This window comes from Talpa occidentalis, unplaced genomic scaffold (assembly GCF_014898055.3).
Source record: "Talpa occidentalis isolate TD23 unplaced genomic scaffold, MPIMG_talOcc4v2.1 talOcc4.12, whole genome shotgun sequence".
Taxonomy (NCBI): domain Eukaryota; kingdom Metazoa; phylum Chordata; class Mammalia; order Eulipotyphla; family Talpidae; genus Talpa; species Talpa occidentalis.
Window position 1 is genome coordinate 80,945,667 of NW_023601212.1, and position 15,364 is coordinate 80,961,030.

Genomic DNA, 15,364 nt, shown 5'->3' on the forward strand with positions numbered 1-15,364 from the left:
GCTTCTCCGAGCGCAAGCTGCGGCTTCGCGCCGCCTTATATAAAAACGAGAGTGGGCGGGGAGGAGGTTTCGGCCTCTTTTGGGCCTCCTGGCTCGGCCAATGGGGAAGGAGCAATTTGATGTTTTCCACAGGGAGCTGGGGGGCCCCTGCAGCCAGCAGTGCTGGGGGTGCGGGCCCTGTGAGTGAGGAGAGGGAGGGAGATGTTAGAGTGGGATTAAGGATAACCTCAAGCAAAATTAAAATAAGGGCGTAAAGGCGACCGAAAGGAAGAAGGAATCAGAGAACGAAAATGAAGGGAAATGCGGTCGGGCAGAGAGAGAAGCCGATAAAAGAAAGCTGTGCATTAGAAACGATCAGGCGTTGCTGATGCCGCCTAAAAATAAGTGAGGCCAGCGGGGATCATGGGATTTGTAGTTTTCCGCCGCGCGTGGTGGGAAGATGGCGGAAAAAACGCAAAGCGCAGGCGCAGGCGCGACCTCCAGCTGCACCTGCGCCTCAGTTCTTGAGCGCACGCCGCTCAGGGGCGGGGCTTCTGCCCGGCCTCGCGCCTTCGCTTGGTGGCGGGAAAACTGGGTCGAGAGTGGAGAGACTTGCGGAATCGCTGCAGTAGCTCCAGTTTTCGCCCACTTTGCTCCAGAAGGTAGTTGGCTCTTCTCCGGTTGCAGGCAAAGGTGGTAGGCTCGGCCAGTCCTGGTACCAGTCGCCTGAGAAGTTTTCTCTTCAGAGAGACAACCATTTCTTAGGACCTCCTCCTCAGAAACCCCCACTGCAAACACCCTCAGGAAGAAAAAAAATCCCTCTAACGCAAATGTTGGGTGGGCAACGATGGTCTGACGAGAATGATTATCCTTGTGCCTTGGTTGCAGGGTCTGTGAGGGAAAATTTCTGTGTGTGAGAGAGAATTCCCTCATGGTGGGACGCTCCATGGGGAAGAGAGCCACTTGCTCTACCCAGTGAGGGGAGCCTGGGAGATTTGACCCCATACCTCCGGGTGAGGGAAGAGAAGGAAAATGTGGCTCACCAGAAGTTCTTCCCTGTGGCTTTAAAGCTGGAATTAGACTCTTTCCTGTTGGAAATTTGGCTCTCTGTGAGGGGAAATGGCGCGGGGTGTGGAAGGTCACGGGGTAGGAGGCTGTTTGGAGGTGGGAGCGGCGGGAGACGCACGTGGAGGCATTTCAGGCAGTAGAGAGAGTGAGCGAGGTCGGAGTCTCTGCCTCGTGGTGCTCATCGCTGCGTCTGTTTGCTGCCCCGAGGCTGGGAGCGCGGGGTGAGAGTCTCCAGAAGCTTCCCAGAATGACTTCTGACCTTGTCTTCTAGTATAAGCAGTAAAGGTAGTTGGAATCTGATTTTATTAAAACTTTTAAGTCATGCTGGCTGAGCACAAAAAAGAAAGAACTTTTTAAAACTCTTACCAACCAAGGCGGGAAAATAAGTGGGGTACGCATGCCGCCAGAGGGGATGCCCAGAGAAAGTCAGACTCCAGCTTAAAGGAGATTGCCTTTCAGTGTCGTCAGGCGCACAGTGTGTGCTGAAGGACAGTTCTGAGAGGTTTCTTTTTTGTTCCTGACCGAGGATTCCAGAAACAATATAAAGAGGGTATTATTGGAGAGTGAGGAGGGGGGAATCTGTAAATATTCGGAATGGAGGAGGGATGGGAGGGAAGAGGAATGTGTTTTGGAAAGTACTGAGAAGGTGGAATTAAGTTATTTAGCTAGATGAGGTCCCAAACTTTCTGGGATCAGAACCCTTTTAAATTCTTAATATTATGGGGGACTCCAAAGATTGGCTCATATCTCTTTATACATGGAGATAATTAATATATTAGAAAGTGAATTGCATAATTTTAAAATGCTCATTTTAAGGTAAAAATAAGCCTATTCTGCTCATGAAAAATATATTTTCCCAAATGAAGGAAAATTTTCTGTGAAGAATACCATTGTTTTGCTCTTTCATGTTTGGCTGAAGAGAAAACAGCTGGATTTTTATCTTTCCGAATTCAGATTTACAAATATCTTAATTTGGGTAAAGTAATGAGGAAATTTAGTTCGACAGATGAGTAGTTGGAAAAGAGAGGGAACCGTGGGGTCTTTGGATCACGCTTTCAAAACTGCTGAACTAGGTGATTTCATATTAAAATCACTGCGATGGTTTTCAGTGTTGTAAGGGAAAGAAAACGTTTTTTGTTTTTTAAAAAGATTTATTTATTTATACAAGCACTGGGTGCAGTCAGAAGCGCGGGAGGGTGAGAGAATTCACCAGAGCCAGAGCGGGGAGCAGAGCAGGCAGAAGGACCGAAGTACACTGCTGAGGGAAGCAGCGGGCGGCAGGAGAGGTCTGCGCGCCATGTGGGACCCTCCTCCGGTGGCCGGGGAGCAGCCGGGGATCGAACCGGCGCTGCAGAGGCAGCGGGCAGCTTCGCAACCCAGCGCTCAACCGCTGCGCCACCGGGGAGGCCCAAGAAAACGTTTTTTGAAACACCTCATACACCTGCCCTTGGTTCCTGGTATTGGTTATTTCTTAAATTTTTCCCCCTTCCTTATTCACCCTCCTTTCTTATATTGAGTGAGTAGAAGCTAGTTTATTATACTTTCTTTCACTTTGTACTTAAAACTTTATTGGATTTTTTTCCCCCCTCTCTTTTTTTTTTTAAATTTTATTTTTATATTCCCCATACAATTGCAATCCCCCCATTCTGACCCCAATAAAAAAAAAATAGAAATTAAAATCTCGAATGTTACTATTGGATCTTGAGCCCATTTAGCAGTTGGTCAGATGAAAGTTGGTGGTATTTTGTGTATTTATTATCTGTATTTTAATTTTTTTTTCATTGTTTGAATTGTATTTCAATATTCATTATTGTGGAAGAAGATAGCTCCTCTGAAATAGGAGCAGAGACTTGAATTGTCAGCATGTGACTTCCTGGAAGAACCTTTATTGATCAAGTTTGAGATTTTGTTTAAAAGTAGTGTTTTTCATCACATCACCATTCTAGATTAAGGGGAACTGTTCCACAATTTTATCCTTTGGTGGAGGCTACAGAAATACATTTTGGCCTAGAGAGGTCAGTATAGGTTAGATAATGGTCCTGGGAATTTTTGCATTTTTATGTTGACCAAAATAATCTTTTTTTTTAATGTAAATAATTTAGTGCTTGCTTCAACAGCACATATAGTAATGGATTTGCAATAAAAAAAGTGACTTTTAGGGGCCTCTCTGGTGGTGCAAAGGGTTAAGCACAGCCCTGTAAAGCTATCCGCAGCCTCTGCAGGAGTTGGATCCCTTGGCTGGCCAGGGAGCAGCCCACATTGACACAGCAGACCTCTCCTACCTTCCTACCTTGCCAGCTGCTCCCCTCAGCAGTGTATTTCAGCCAGTCTGCCTGTTCTGTTCCCCGCTCTGTCTCTGGTGAATCCTCTCACCGCCCCCCCGCCCCCCACCTCTGGCCTATACCCCAGTTCTTGTATGCATAAATAAATAAATATTTAAAAAATTCATCTACTTGAATATTTTTTAGAAAGTGACTTTTAGAGTAATAATATATACATATATATGTTGTAAAAGTACTAGAGATACATAAGGGGCTACTATAAATGCTTCTTTCTCCTGATCATCCAGTTCTATGCCCCTGGGGCACTTTTGTCAGTTTCTTGTATATTTTTCCAGAGATAGTTTATGGATATACAAGCATATTATGTAGATGTGTATTTTATTTTATTTTTTGTTTGTTTGTTTTTATAGAGGCATGTTATTTATTTATTTATTTGTTTGTTTTGTTTATACATGCACTGGGTGTAGTCAGAAGCACGGGAGGGTGAGAGAATTCACCAGAGCCAGAACGGGGAGCAGAGCAGGCAGAAGGACCGAAGTACACTGCTGAGGGGAGCAGCGGGCGGCAGGACAGGTCTGCGCGCCATGTGGGACCCTCCTCTGGTGGCCGGGGAGCAACCGGGGATCGAACCGGCGCCGCAGAGGCCGCGGGCAGCTTCGCAACCCAGCGCTCAACCGCTGCGCCACCGGGGAGGCCCAGTAGATGTGTATTTTAAAAAGTATATGTTGTCATTTCAAATACGCTAATTTTTATTTTACATTTGTCATCTTTGTAGTTTAGATAGCCTTAGTCGGGGTTTCTCATGAGTTTTTTGTGTGTGTGAATTCTGGTGAGTCTGGGAAGAAATATGTTTGTCCTATGTGGTCAAATTAATATTCTTTTTGCAGCCTAATTTTTCAGTTTCTAGATTTTATTTAGGATTATCATAAGGAAGGAGACTGATTTTGTGTAGTGTTTCTCTCCATTTCCCATATGCTTTTTTTTTCTGGAGTAAACAAATTTGGGGGTTGGTGGTGATGAGTTAAGATGGACGATGAGTTAAAATGGAAGCTAACGTTAAGGAAAAGTAGTCACTGCAGAACAGCGCATTTGAATTATTTACATTTATAGAAGGAAGAAAGGGAACAGAAAACACAAAAGATATTTATAAAACACTTTACATTTCAGACAGGCCAGAGTAAGTTAAATCCCCAAAAACTTCTGGATTCATCTTGGGATCCAAAGGAAGGAACTCTGCATCCTGAACAGCTGAGTGTTTACTATAGCTTAGCCATTTGAGGGTCTTAAAATTTTCAGATTCCTTAAAGGAAGTTTATATAAACCAAAACAGTTATCTTACACTGCTTTGGGGTCTCTTATTGTAGGAAATGGCAGAGTTGAAACCTTGAGTTTCAGGTCTACGGCCTTCAAAGTACTGAAAACCAACAGCCAGAAATAAGGTCACTAAAAAAGAATGGAAATGTTATTTAATAGACTTTAGAGACAAAAGACCTAGGTCATCTTGGCTCTACCATATATTAATACCGAGGCTGTGGGAAAACTACTTAAACTCTCTTTGCATATTTTTTTCTTCTGTAAAAAGGTGACATGGCACTTAACCATCTCTAAAGCCCCTTCGAGAGCTACAGTGCTTATAATTGCTTAATAAATAAGAATGGCTTATATGCTCTAAACCTGGTGAAAACCATGAGGTATGAGGTTTTGGACTCATAAAACAAAAGGCAATTCTCTCCTAACAACTGGGTAGAAATAATATCAGTAGTGGAAAGTATTTTATTGGAATATCACAAAATGAGTCTTGGCATAAATGGCTTATAGCTGTGCAGAGATAATATCAATAATTTCTTCAGTTTTGGGCATGGCTGGAGGCTCCTCACTCCCACCCCTCAGTTGTGGGCCTGATCCTTTTATCCAGAGTATGTAGAAATATAATTTTCCAAGTTTCAATGTGTAATATTAATGTATGCTTTCATGTATGTTATATTAAAAGGGTTGTGAAGCTCTGAACTAGTACAGAACAGTTAATAGTATAAACTTTAAAATCAGATGGGTTCTAATCCTGAATTTATCACTTATCAGTATCTCTGAATCCCTTTAAGCCTTATTTTTCCCAAAATGTAAAATGGTATCTATCTCATAGATTTATTGTGAGAATTAATGGAAAGGATAAAGAATATACTCAGTGCTCAGTAAGTGTTGCCCGTTATTGTTAGTCACAATTTTGGTAGTTATAACAAAACATATTGATGTAGTATAGAACATCTGTTAGTAAATAACTACAGATGAACTATAGATATAAATATCGTAATTCTCACGATTAGCTTCTATGGAGACCTCTGCTGGTTACCCAGTATTTCTGAACCTAGAATAGCGATGACTAGAATCCAGCACATTGAGAAATTTATTGGGCTAGAAGATAAGTAAAAGGAAGATATATATATATATATATATATATATATATATATATATTAAAATAGTGATATTTGAAAAGGGGTTCTCTATGCATAGGGACCAAATTAGGTCAGAGAATTGTGAAATTATTTGTGTTTAGGAGAACCTTGTGAAATGAGGTTATCTAGCTAAAGAAAACTCTTTAACTTAGAGGACTGTCCATGCACTACTACCCCTGCTCTCTTACTATCTATTCTTCCATCCTGCTCTCTTACTATCTATTCTTCCATCACTACCACTATCATTTCTACCTATTTACAAGTACCTACCTCAAGTTGGAAGTGGTTCTAGGCACATAAAACACTAAGGATTATTGCTAATAGTAACTTTAAAATAGTAACTTCATTATCATCTGGGATCTGTTGACACTGCCCAGGAGGTAGAAACATTGTAAAGAAGGCAGAAAGTGTAGGGATCCCCAGATCCCCGGCAAAGAGATCTTGAACTCAACTTAAAGTCATAATCAGAGTCGTAACAGTTCATTTATTTTTTTCTGACAGAGGCATGCTTCTGAGTTAAATGATGACAACATTGCAGAGTAAAGAAGGTGAGTCAAGAGTGAGGGGTTCACTTTGTACATCTTTTTCATTTTTCCCTTTTTTCTCAGCCCCTGGTCATTTGCACACTCTTCCCATCAAAGGGAAGCTCAGTTTACATATATTTTGTGCTCACTCTGTTAAAGTTACTACTTTTCTGGACACTTTGAGTGAAATATATATCACTTAGAAAGGAATATGTATGAACTCAGTGGGAGGGAAAAGATAGTTAAGTATCTATAACATAAATTTCAACATGGTAAATGTCATCAAAGAACAAATGTTATGGCAGCTCAGAAGAAGAGCCATTGCTGATGCCTAGCAGGATGATTGAATCACTTGTAGTTTTTTTGAGGGGGGGCTAGTTTTAATTTCCCGTAGAGTTTTGTCAGATTTAAAATTTTTTAAATTTAAAACTAACCTTATTGAGGGCCTCCCCGGTGGCGCAACGGTTGAGCGCTGGGTTGCGAAGCTGCCCGCAGCCTCTGCAGCGCCAGTTCGATCCCTGGCTGCTCCCTGGCTGCTCCCCGGGTGCTCCCCGGCCACCGGAGGAGGGTCCCACATGGCATGCAGACTTCTCCTGCCGCCCGCTGCTCCCCTCAGCAGTGTACTTCGTTCCTTCTGCCAGCTCTGCTCCCCGCTCTGGCTCTGGTGAATTCTCTCACCTTCCCGTGCTTCTGACTGTACCCAGTGCTTGTATAAATAAATAAATAAATCTTTAAAAAAAATAAATAAAATAAAATTAACCTTATTGTATGCTCATATTTTTAACCTTTGATTTACTGATTTACTTAGTGATTCCCAAACCTGATTGTGCATCAGAATCTACTGGCTAGATAACTTTGTAAAATTACAGACTCTTGGGCCTTATTCCAAACTATTTTATCAGAGTATTAAGGCAGGAGGGTAGGTAAGGAGAGGCCTAGGAATACGCATTTGTTAACATCTCTCTCCAGAAAATTCTGATATGGCGATTTCTATGTCAGACCCTATGTTTTTTTTCCTTTGAAGATTTATTTATTTATGCATGGAAGAACTGGGGTGTTGGCCAGAGGTGTGGGAGGTGAGAGGATTCATCAGAGTGGGGAGCAGAAAAGGCAGGCCCATGAAATACACTGCTAAGGGGGGCAGTGGGCAAGACAGGAGAGGTCTGCTGCACCATAAGTGGGTTAGCTCCCTGGCCAGACATCGAACTCATGCTGCAGCAGTCATGAGACTTAACCCCTGTGCCACCTGGGAAGCTCCCCCCACCCTGTGTTTTATAAATCCCATCTGATGATCAAATTTCTTTCAGAATGTGGGAAAGCACCAAAGAAAACCTTTGCCCCACCTGGACAAAAATCACGTAACCTGATACTTTATAGCACTAACTCACCCAAGGAGGGTACCCTGGGGATCAATTCCGCAGAGGCAGATGCCAGACCAAATCTGCTGAAAGCCAACTTAGAGAAGAAGGAGGAAAAAGCAACCACCAAGAATGGGCCAAGCAGTGGCCATGAGAAAAAAGGAAAGACTAAAGACAGTAAGCAAGCAAAGAAGAAAGAAAAGGTACCAGTTATTTTGCTGAGCTCTGGAGGGACAGTTTCTCCAAGAAACCCAGCCTAGAAATACAATTTTTTTATGTTGTGGAAATTCATCCTGTAATTTCAGCTTAATTCTTTTTTTGTGGCTTCCGTTTTCTATTTAAAGAGGTTAAAAATGTTTTGATGATAGCATTTCGCAGGACTTAGGAACTGAGTTATTAGGAACTGAGTTACCATGGAGGTGAACATAGACGTGAAAAGAGACTTTATAAACTTTGTTCTTTTGTTTTTGACTCCTTCATTCCCAGGAGATCTTGGATAGAGTTTATGGGGTACTTAGGTATGTTGACTACATACTTGCAGCCTTGTAAACTTGTTGCCTCATCTGAAGGAGGCTTCTCTGTTCAAAGAGGACTGGGGAAAGATGAGCAATATTTCCTCATCTACTCTTGTCTCTGCAGGAAAAAGCAAGTCTTACCAATGCGGAATTTGAGGAGATTGTCCAGATTGTGCTACAGAAGTCCCTACAGCAGTGCTTGGGTATGGCGAACATTGAGAGAAAAAGAGTTTCAGTTAGCACAGAAACTATTATCTGAGGGGTAGAGTAAGTTTACAGCATTCACTCTTATTTCTTAAGTAAGGAAATATTAAATGGGACTCTGAAATATTTTTAAATACTTCATCTTTTGTTAATATACAGCTTAACCACCTTAGGGGTAGATGTTTAGAAAAGTAGATTACAGTGACTTCAAAATATTTATAGATTCTCACCTAGATTTTTAAAGTGTAGTTTAAATTAATTTTTGTATGTTTGCCATCTACTTAGAAAAGATAAATTGTTTTCCCCAGTTTTGAAGAGCATAATTTCCATCTACTCTTGTATTTTTTTGTTTCCAGTGCTATTGTTTCTCTGCTATTCTCAGAGATTTGATTTTTAGAATTAAAAAACTCTACAGTACAAGTCCTGAGACTTTAACACTAGGGAGAAAGGCCTGGCATTTTCAGCTATGAAGTGTACTACTACTCATAGAAGAAATTTCAGGAACAAATGATAAAACATATTACATACAATTTCTGGTATGTACACAAAATTAAATGAACATTACCTGATTACCCTAAAATAAGGCAAATCAATCTGGAAGCGTCTGCTGAAGGATATATTTGTAGGTTTTCCTGAGACTTAAGGTTCTGTGTGACAGAAGTCCAAAGGCTCTTTCAGGAAACAGTTGGGAGACATTGCAGTGAAAAGTTACAGTTTGGAAATAATTTAGTGGTTATTTTCTTCAGTGGCTCCTCTGTTCATGTAGTGTTTTGTTTGGGGACGGATGAGATCTAGCCTTGATTTTGCAGAGACTTCCTGTGCCCAGCCCATATTATATACCCACTTAGACAAGGAACCAGAAATTGCTGCTTCCACTACTGATCGTGATAATGCTGATGGGTAAGTTCATCCCATTGAGGTAAGTTGATCATGGCATGGACTTAACATAGTAAATAGCTAGCTCTCTGGCTAGCTATTCATTTTTCATATCACTATAGATTTCTCTCACCTCAGGGAAGATATCTCTGAGTTGGGAAAATGGGCAAATAGATGACTAAAATGATCTTAGGAGGCTTTAGACAGCCTAGAGTTCTTCTAGCTTCCTTTCATCATTGGACTTTTTTGTTTTCAAAGGAAGTGTACTACAAAATTCTCCTTTTTAACATTTTCATTAAAAAATATTATTTTCAGAGTGGGGGTAAAGGTACCTCATATTCTAGAGATTTCAGCCTCTCAGGAAGATGGAGTGATCCCTGAGATAAAGACTTCTACAGCAGGCCAGCCAGATCCTGCACCCCCTGAGAAGAAATACAGTAGACCCTCCTTAAGCAAAAGAAAGAAGGAAACTCGTAAGTAGTCAGATATACTTCAATATTTGGCTCAAGAACACCAAAATTAGGGCCTTGGACAGTGCACAGGTTGAGAATTTTCAACCTAAGACTTGAAAGTATTAAGCTTTTACTGCTCTTTACTGTCTATAAAGAATCTCCTCTTTGTCTCCCCACCCTACAGTATTTTATTTTATCTTCCCAGATAATGAGAAAATGGAGAAAGCTCAAAGTGGACATGAACAAGAACAGAATGACCAGTCAAATACAACGGATCAGGGTCATTCTCAGATCAGGAGCCAACAAAATGGAGAGGGATGTGGTTTTGGTGAGTTTAGCCATGGTTTGGAAAACCTACTTGGGTTTGAAAATTAGGGATAAAGGAGAGAGGCAAGGATGTTAGGACATTCTGCAAAGACTGTAATTTATCTCTAACAGCTACTTATTACACTCTAACAGCTACTTATTACAAGATATGCTATTGAGGAAGAGAAAGAAAGAGTTCATTCAGTTATTCATATAGCCAATAGCTGTTGGGTGCTACTGTATACATCAGGCATATTAGGAGGTGTGGAGTAAATACAGAGCAAATGAAGGTAAGCGTGTTGCAAAGGAGATAGACTTATAGACGTCCTTTTTTTTTTTTTTTAAAGATTTATTTATTTATGTATACAAGCATTGGGTACAGTCAGAAGCATGGGAGGGTGAGAGAACTCCATAGAGCCAGAGCGGGGAGCAGAACAGGCAGAAGGACCGAAGTACACTGCTGAGGGGAGCAGCGGGCAGCAGGAGAGGTCTGCGCGCCATGTGGGACCCTCGCAGGCTGCCGGGGATCGAACCGGCGCCACAGAGGCTGCAGGCAGCTTCACAGCCCAGCGCTCAACCTCTGCGCCACCAGGGGAGGCCTGACTTGTAGACTTCCTTATGAGGAAGGTAGATAACGGAAGCTACAAAGAGTAGACCTGGAAAAGTTCCCAAGAGAAGATACTGCTCAAGTCAGATCTTGAGGAATAATCAGGCCAAGTAAGATGGGAATGGGGTCAGGGTAAGTTATTAGTAGTTATGGAGGATGCTAGTGGTTGTAGCTTTTAGGTGTGTTGGGGGTCAGGATTCAGGGGTGGTAGAGAGAAGACTAGAGGCATGTGAGGACTAATCATAAAGGGCTGCACATATTAAACTAAGGAATTTGGATTTCATTTTAAAGGTGAAGCGGAATCATTGACATTAAATAGTAGGGGAAAATTAGTAAGTTTTACATTTTAGAAAACTCGCTCTGACGCTAGTGTGGAAGACAGATGCGAGGGGCCAAGTTTAGACCATAGAAATAGTGATCCATGCAAGACAGTAGGATTGAAGAGGAATAGATAAATTTGAGATCTTCAGGAGGCAGGAGCAATGTGATATGATTGCCAGTTGCATATGAGAACCAAGAAAGAGTGAGGTCTCGGATATGATTCTGTTTTCTGTCATGAGTGACTAAAAGAACCATACTCTGTAATGGAAAATACAGAAGAAAGAGCAGGTTTTAGATGATGAGTTCAATTCTGGACTCATTAGGGAACATGTGATAAGATTTAGAACTTAAGAAAGAGGTCTGGGCTGGAGATACAAATTTGGGAGCTGCATCACTGGGGCTGGACAAAAATTTCCAAGTAGAGTAAGGATAGAGAAAGGGATGGTCTTAAAATATGTTTTGGAAGTAAAATTATCAGCACTTGGTAATGCATTGACTGTGGTTGGGGGTGAGAGAAAGGAGAGGGTATGTCAAAGAGGATTGGTTACATGAAAGGAGGTGGAGAAAGGCGGAGGAAGAACAAATTGTATGATAAGATCAAGGATTCAGTTTGAAGGCATTTAGTTTTCAATTGTTGTGAGACCTTCAAACTGAAATGTCAAAAGAACAAGGTAGTTTTTTTAGAACAAAAACTGATGATCTCTAACTTGTCAAGTATGAAAATGGATTTCAAAGTTATGGAAACGGATGAGCTTGCTTCAGGAAAAAGTGTAGCATAGGGAACAAAGACTTAGGAATAGGTCTTTGGTGCCCTAACATTTAGAGATTAGATGGAAAACCCAGTAAAGGATACTTCCTGGGACCTGCCAGGAAGATTGGAGGCGCAAATAGCAGAATGAGGGATCACAGAACCCAATGAAACTACTGTTTCAGATATGAGCAGTCAACTGAAATGCTCTTAACATGTATGTGTGACATCAGTCTTCATTATCATGGAGCTGCATTGTGAACCTCAGTTTGGGGAACACCTCTTCTAAATTGTTTGAAAGGAAACAAACTGAATTTTTCTGTCATTTGGGAATTTTCACCAACCCATAAATATCTAGTTCTATATCATTAGGACAAACATCCCCATTTTCTCGTGAATATTCATTATTTTCACAACCAATCACTTATTTGATTGATTTTTGTTCACTTTCTATGGTGCATAGCCCCTACCTCCACTTTTTTTTCTAAGATTGCCAGATCACCTCTATAAACATCCAAAACTATCATTTGGCAATTGTCTTTTCAGACTGATGTATTATTTCCAACCCCTCTTTATTCCTCAAAATAAAGTTATTGAGACAGTCATCTGTAAAATGAGATACTTTGGAAGAATTCAAATGTGAGTTAACTTGATTTTCTACAGGGTGATTTTAGTGGGGTGTAGGGCATTTAAGATAATATTTGACAGAAGAGTAAACTTACTTGAGAAACATGTTGGCAGATGTTGTTTGTTGTAAGTATATAGTATACCTGTATTCCTGGTTATGTGATGTTTTTTTCTTTAGTAACTCTCTACTGAGTAAGTGTAGGTGCCAGAAAGGTAGAGTGGGTTCATTCAGGGTTGTGTTTTGCCAGCTGATTGGGAGGAAGGACAGGGAATGGGAGTGGAAAATGTCTGAAAGTGCATCTAAGGAATCAAACCTGAGTAAGTAGAGGGTGAAGCAAGGAGATTGCTATCAAATATAGAGGAAGGTAGGATCCAGAGGGTTGGAAACCTAGATAGGGTGACAGTTGCTATAGGGGTATTTGAGCAAGTGAAGTGGAAGGACAGAGAGTTCCTGTCGTAGAGATGGTTAGATAAGTGGCCCAGGGGAGTATACAGTTGCTCTGTATGACTTAGTGGGCCATGCAGGAGTGGTGTGGAGAAAAAGATCAGGAACTCAGAATTAGGGTGCCTGGTGTGTTATTCCTGTGGGAATCTTGGTCATCTGAAATTAGGACAGAAGGTGGAAAGTGGAGAGGAGGAGGAAAAGGTTGAACCAGATGCCAGCATCTTTGTAATGGAGATGAGAGGGTAGTGTAATCCCAGGGCAGATGGCAATGGTCTGGAAAAGGCAGTGGGAAGTGAGGGTGATGATATCCCTGTTTTCTGGCTGGAGAGATATGGGATATGTGAAAAGGAACTGACTACTTGTAGGGATGTAATTTGAGGCATGGTCAGGTAGGGGCAATTATCACTAATGAGTCACTCGGTTTCAAAAAGGAGGTAGAGGTTCTGAGAAGAGGTTGAACAAGGTTGTCCTTGTCTGGATTTCAAAGAGCATAGTGGAAGGGTTTGGGAGGGATAGAGGAGAGCCTGTACAGGCCATTGGGTCAACTTAGAAGATAGGGGAATAGAGAAAGGTTAGGATGAGGACTTGGAAGGCAATGGGTAAAAGAAATGCTTGGTGCTTTAGCAGAGCTTGAAGTAAATATAAATAATTGGTTGAAAAATGTAGGCTTATATCTGTGTCTTTTGGAAGGTGGTAAACTCAGGGGCTGTTGGTTCTTAAAGTAAATTAGTTGAGGTTTGGTGACAGGTAAATTAGTTGAGATTTGGATACGAATTCTGGTTAACCCTTCAAAAATGCTTTTCAGTAGTTATATGCCAGCAGAGAACAGGCACTGGCTAGAAATATGCCAGGCAACCTATTTAAGAATTGTCTGTCAATTTTTGTGTCAAGGGAGGCGTGACTATATAGCATGGCATAGGAGAAAGACTGAGATGTGAGACCTGGGTCCTAACTTCAGCTGTGCCACTGATTTTGACTAATTTTTAGCAAGTCAGTTATCTTCTCTGAGCTTTAATTTTCCCATTTATAAATCAGTGGATTAGTTGATTTCTAAGGCTGTGTGATTCTGTGTGTGATACTGATTTTAGTTGGATTGAAGAAGGAAGAGCATATTTTTTTGAGTCTCTTATTTCCATTTTGTTTTTCTGTCACAGGTCAATGTCTAGTCTGGGTCCAGTGTTCCTCCCCACTGTGTGGGAAATGGAGACGACTGCGTGGGAATATTGACCCTTCAGTCCTCCCGGATAATTGGTCCTGTGACCAGAATACAGGTAAAATGGAAAATATGTTTTTCTCAAATTTTTATTGTTCTTCCCTTTTTTTCTCTGCATATATCATTTAGATTAAATATGATAAAGGTATAGTCAAGGATCCCCTCCAGGAGTCTGTAGGGAAGGGATCATCCTGTCATATCAAGAAGAATCTGGCCATTCTGAGCTGAAGAAAGACATCCTGATGAGTTAAATTGTGGGGAATGACTGGGAATCTTTTGTGAATTCTGTCTTATTCAGCATTGGTCTGACCATTAATCTTTTTTTTTTTTAAGATATATTTATGCATACAGGAGCTGGGGTACAGGCCAGTGGTGCGGGGTGGGGTGGGGGCGAGAGGATTCACCAGAGACAGAGGGGAACAGAACAGGCGGACTAACCGAAACACACCACTGAGGGGAGCAGTGGGCGAGACAGGAGAGGTCTGCTGTGCCATGTGGGTTTCTCTCTGGCTGGCCAGGGATCACATTCGTGCTGCAGAGGCTGCAGACTGCTTCATAGTGTGGTGCTTAACCCCTTGCACCACCAGGGAGGCCCTGACCATTAATCTTGATTAGGTTGTTGGTTTTGGGTTGGAGGATAGGAAGGGAAATAGGATATATGAGGAAAAGTAGGTGAGAGAGATCCAGTGGCTTAGAATTCTATAATGTTCAAAACTACTTGGAGGAGATTATGATGATTTAGTCTAACCCAGTTATTTTACAGATGAGGAAATAAAATCTTAGAGAAATGACCATTATGATGTTACATAGATAGAAGCAGGTTACAATGTGGATACAGGCAGATGTTTAGCATCTCCGACTTAGAGTGTAAGGCACCTACTCTGATTCTAGCTGCTTTCCTCCATTGGTCTTTGTTCATCTTTCTCCATGTCTGCTTCCTAGGTGCTCTTTTGGTCCCACTTGCTGCATATACCACTATATACTTATCCTTATCTGCCCTCACCCAGATTTTCACTTTATGAACCTCCCCCCAGCTCTTCATTCCTTCTCTTTTGGCAGACTTGGCGCATAATCGCTGTGATATCCCTGAGGAGATCTGGACTGGACTTGAGAGTGATGTGGCCTATGCTTCCTACGTCCCGGGATCCATCATCTGGGCCAAGCAATATGGTTACCCCTGGTAGGGCACCGTGGCATAGTCAGACCGTCCCTCATGAAGCTAGGAGAGGTAGATTCAAGCAGGAAGGGAAGGAAATGGAAAGAATTTATAATGGAAACAATACCTGCCTTAGAAACCATATGTGGCAAGGGAGAGGATAAAGTATCAAACTTACAGGCTTTGAAAAAGCATATTTTCTAGAGGGTGCTTGGCAGAGGTGGTATCTCCCT

The 15,364-nt window shown here is 41.6% G+C and overlaps 1 protein-coding gene across 4 annotated transcripts in view; it reads left to right on the top strand.

Annotated features, from left to right (window-relative positions):
* Window positions 1–9: 9 nt before the first annotated feature.
* Window positions 10–15,364, top strand: part of ZCWPW1 (zinc finger CW-type and PWWP domain containing 1) — a 22,781-nt gene continuing 7,426 nt past the window's right edge. The window contains exons 1-9 of one of the 4 annotated variants that reach the window (XM_037506969.2): window positions 10–384; window positions 6,281–6,327; window positions 7,611–7,864; window positions 8,301–8,379; window positions 9,190–9,280; window positions 9,572–9,729; window positions 9,914–10,036; window positions 13,917–14,033; window positions 15,035–15,155. In XM_037506969.2, the coding sequence (XP_037362866.1) occupies window positions 6,300–6,327; window positions 7,611–7,864; window positions 8,301–8,379; window positions 9,190–9,280; window positions 9,572–9,729; window positions 9,914–10,036; window positions 13,917–14,033; window positions 15,035–15,155 (971 nt within the window). In that variant the 5' untranslated portion in view covers window positions 10–384; window positions 6,281–6,299. The other 3 variants (XM_037506967.2, XM_037506970.2, XM_037506968.2) reach the window with 3 other exon arrangements.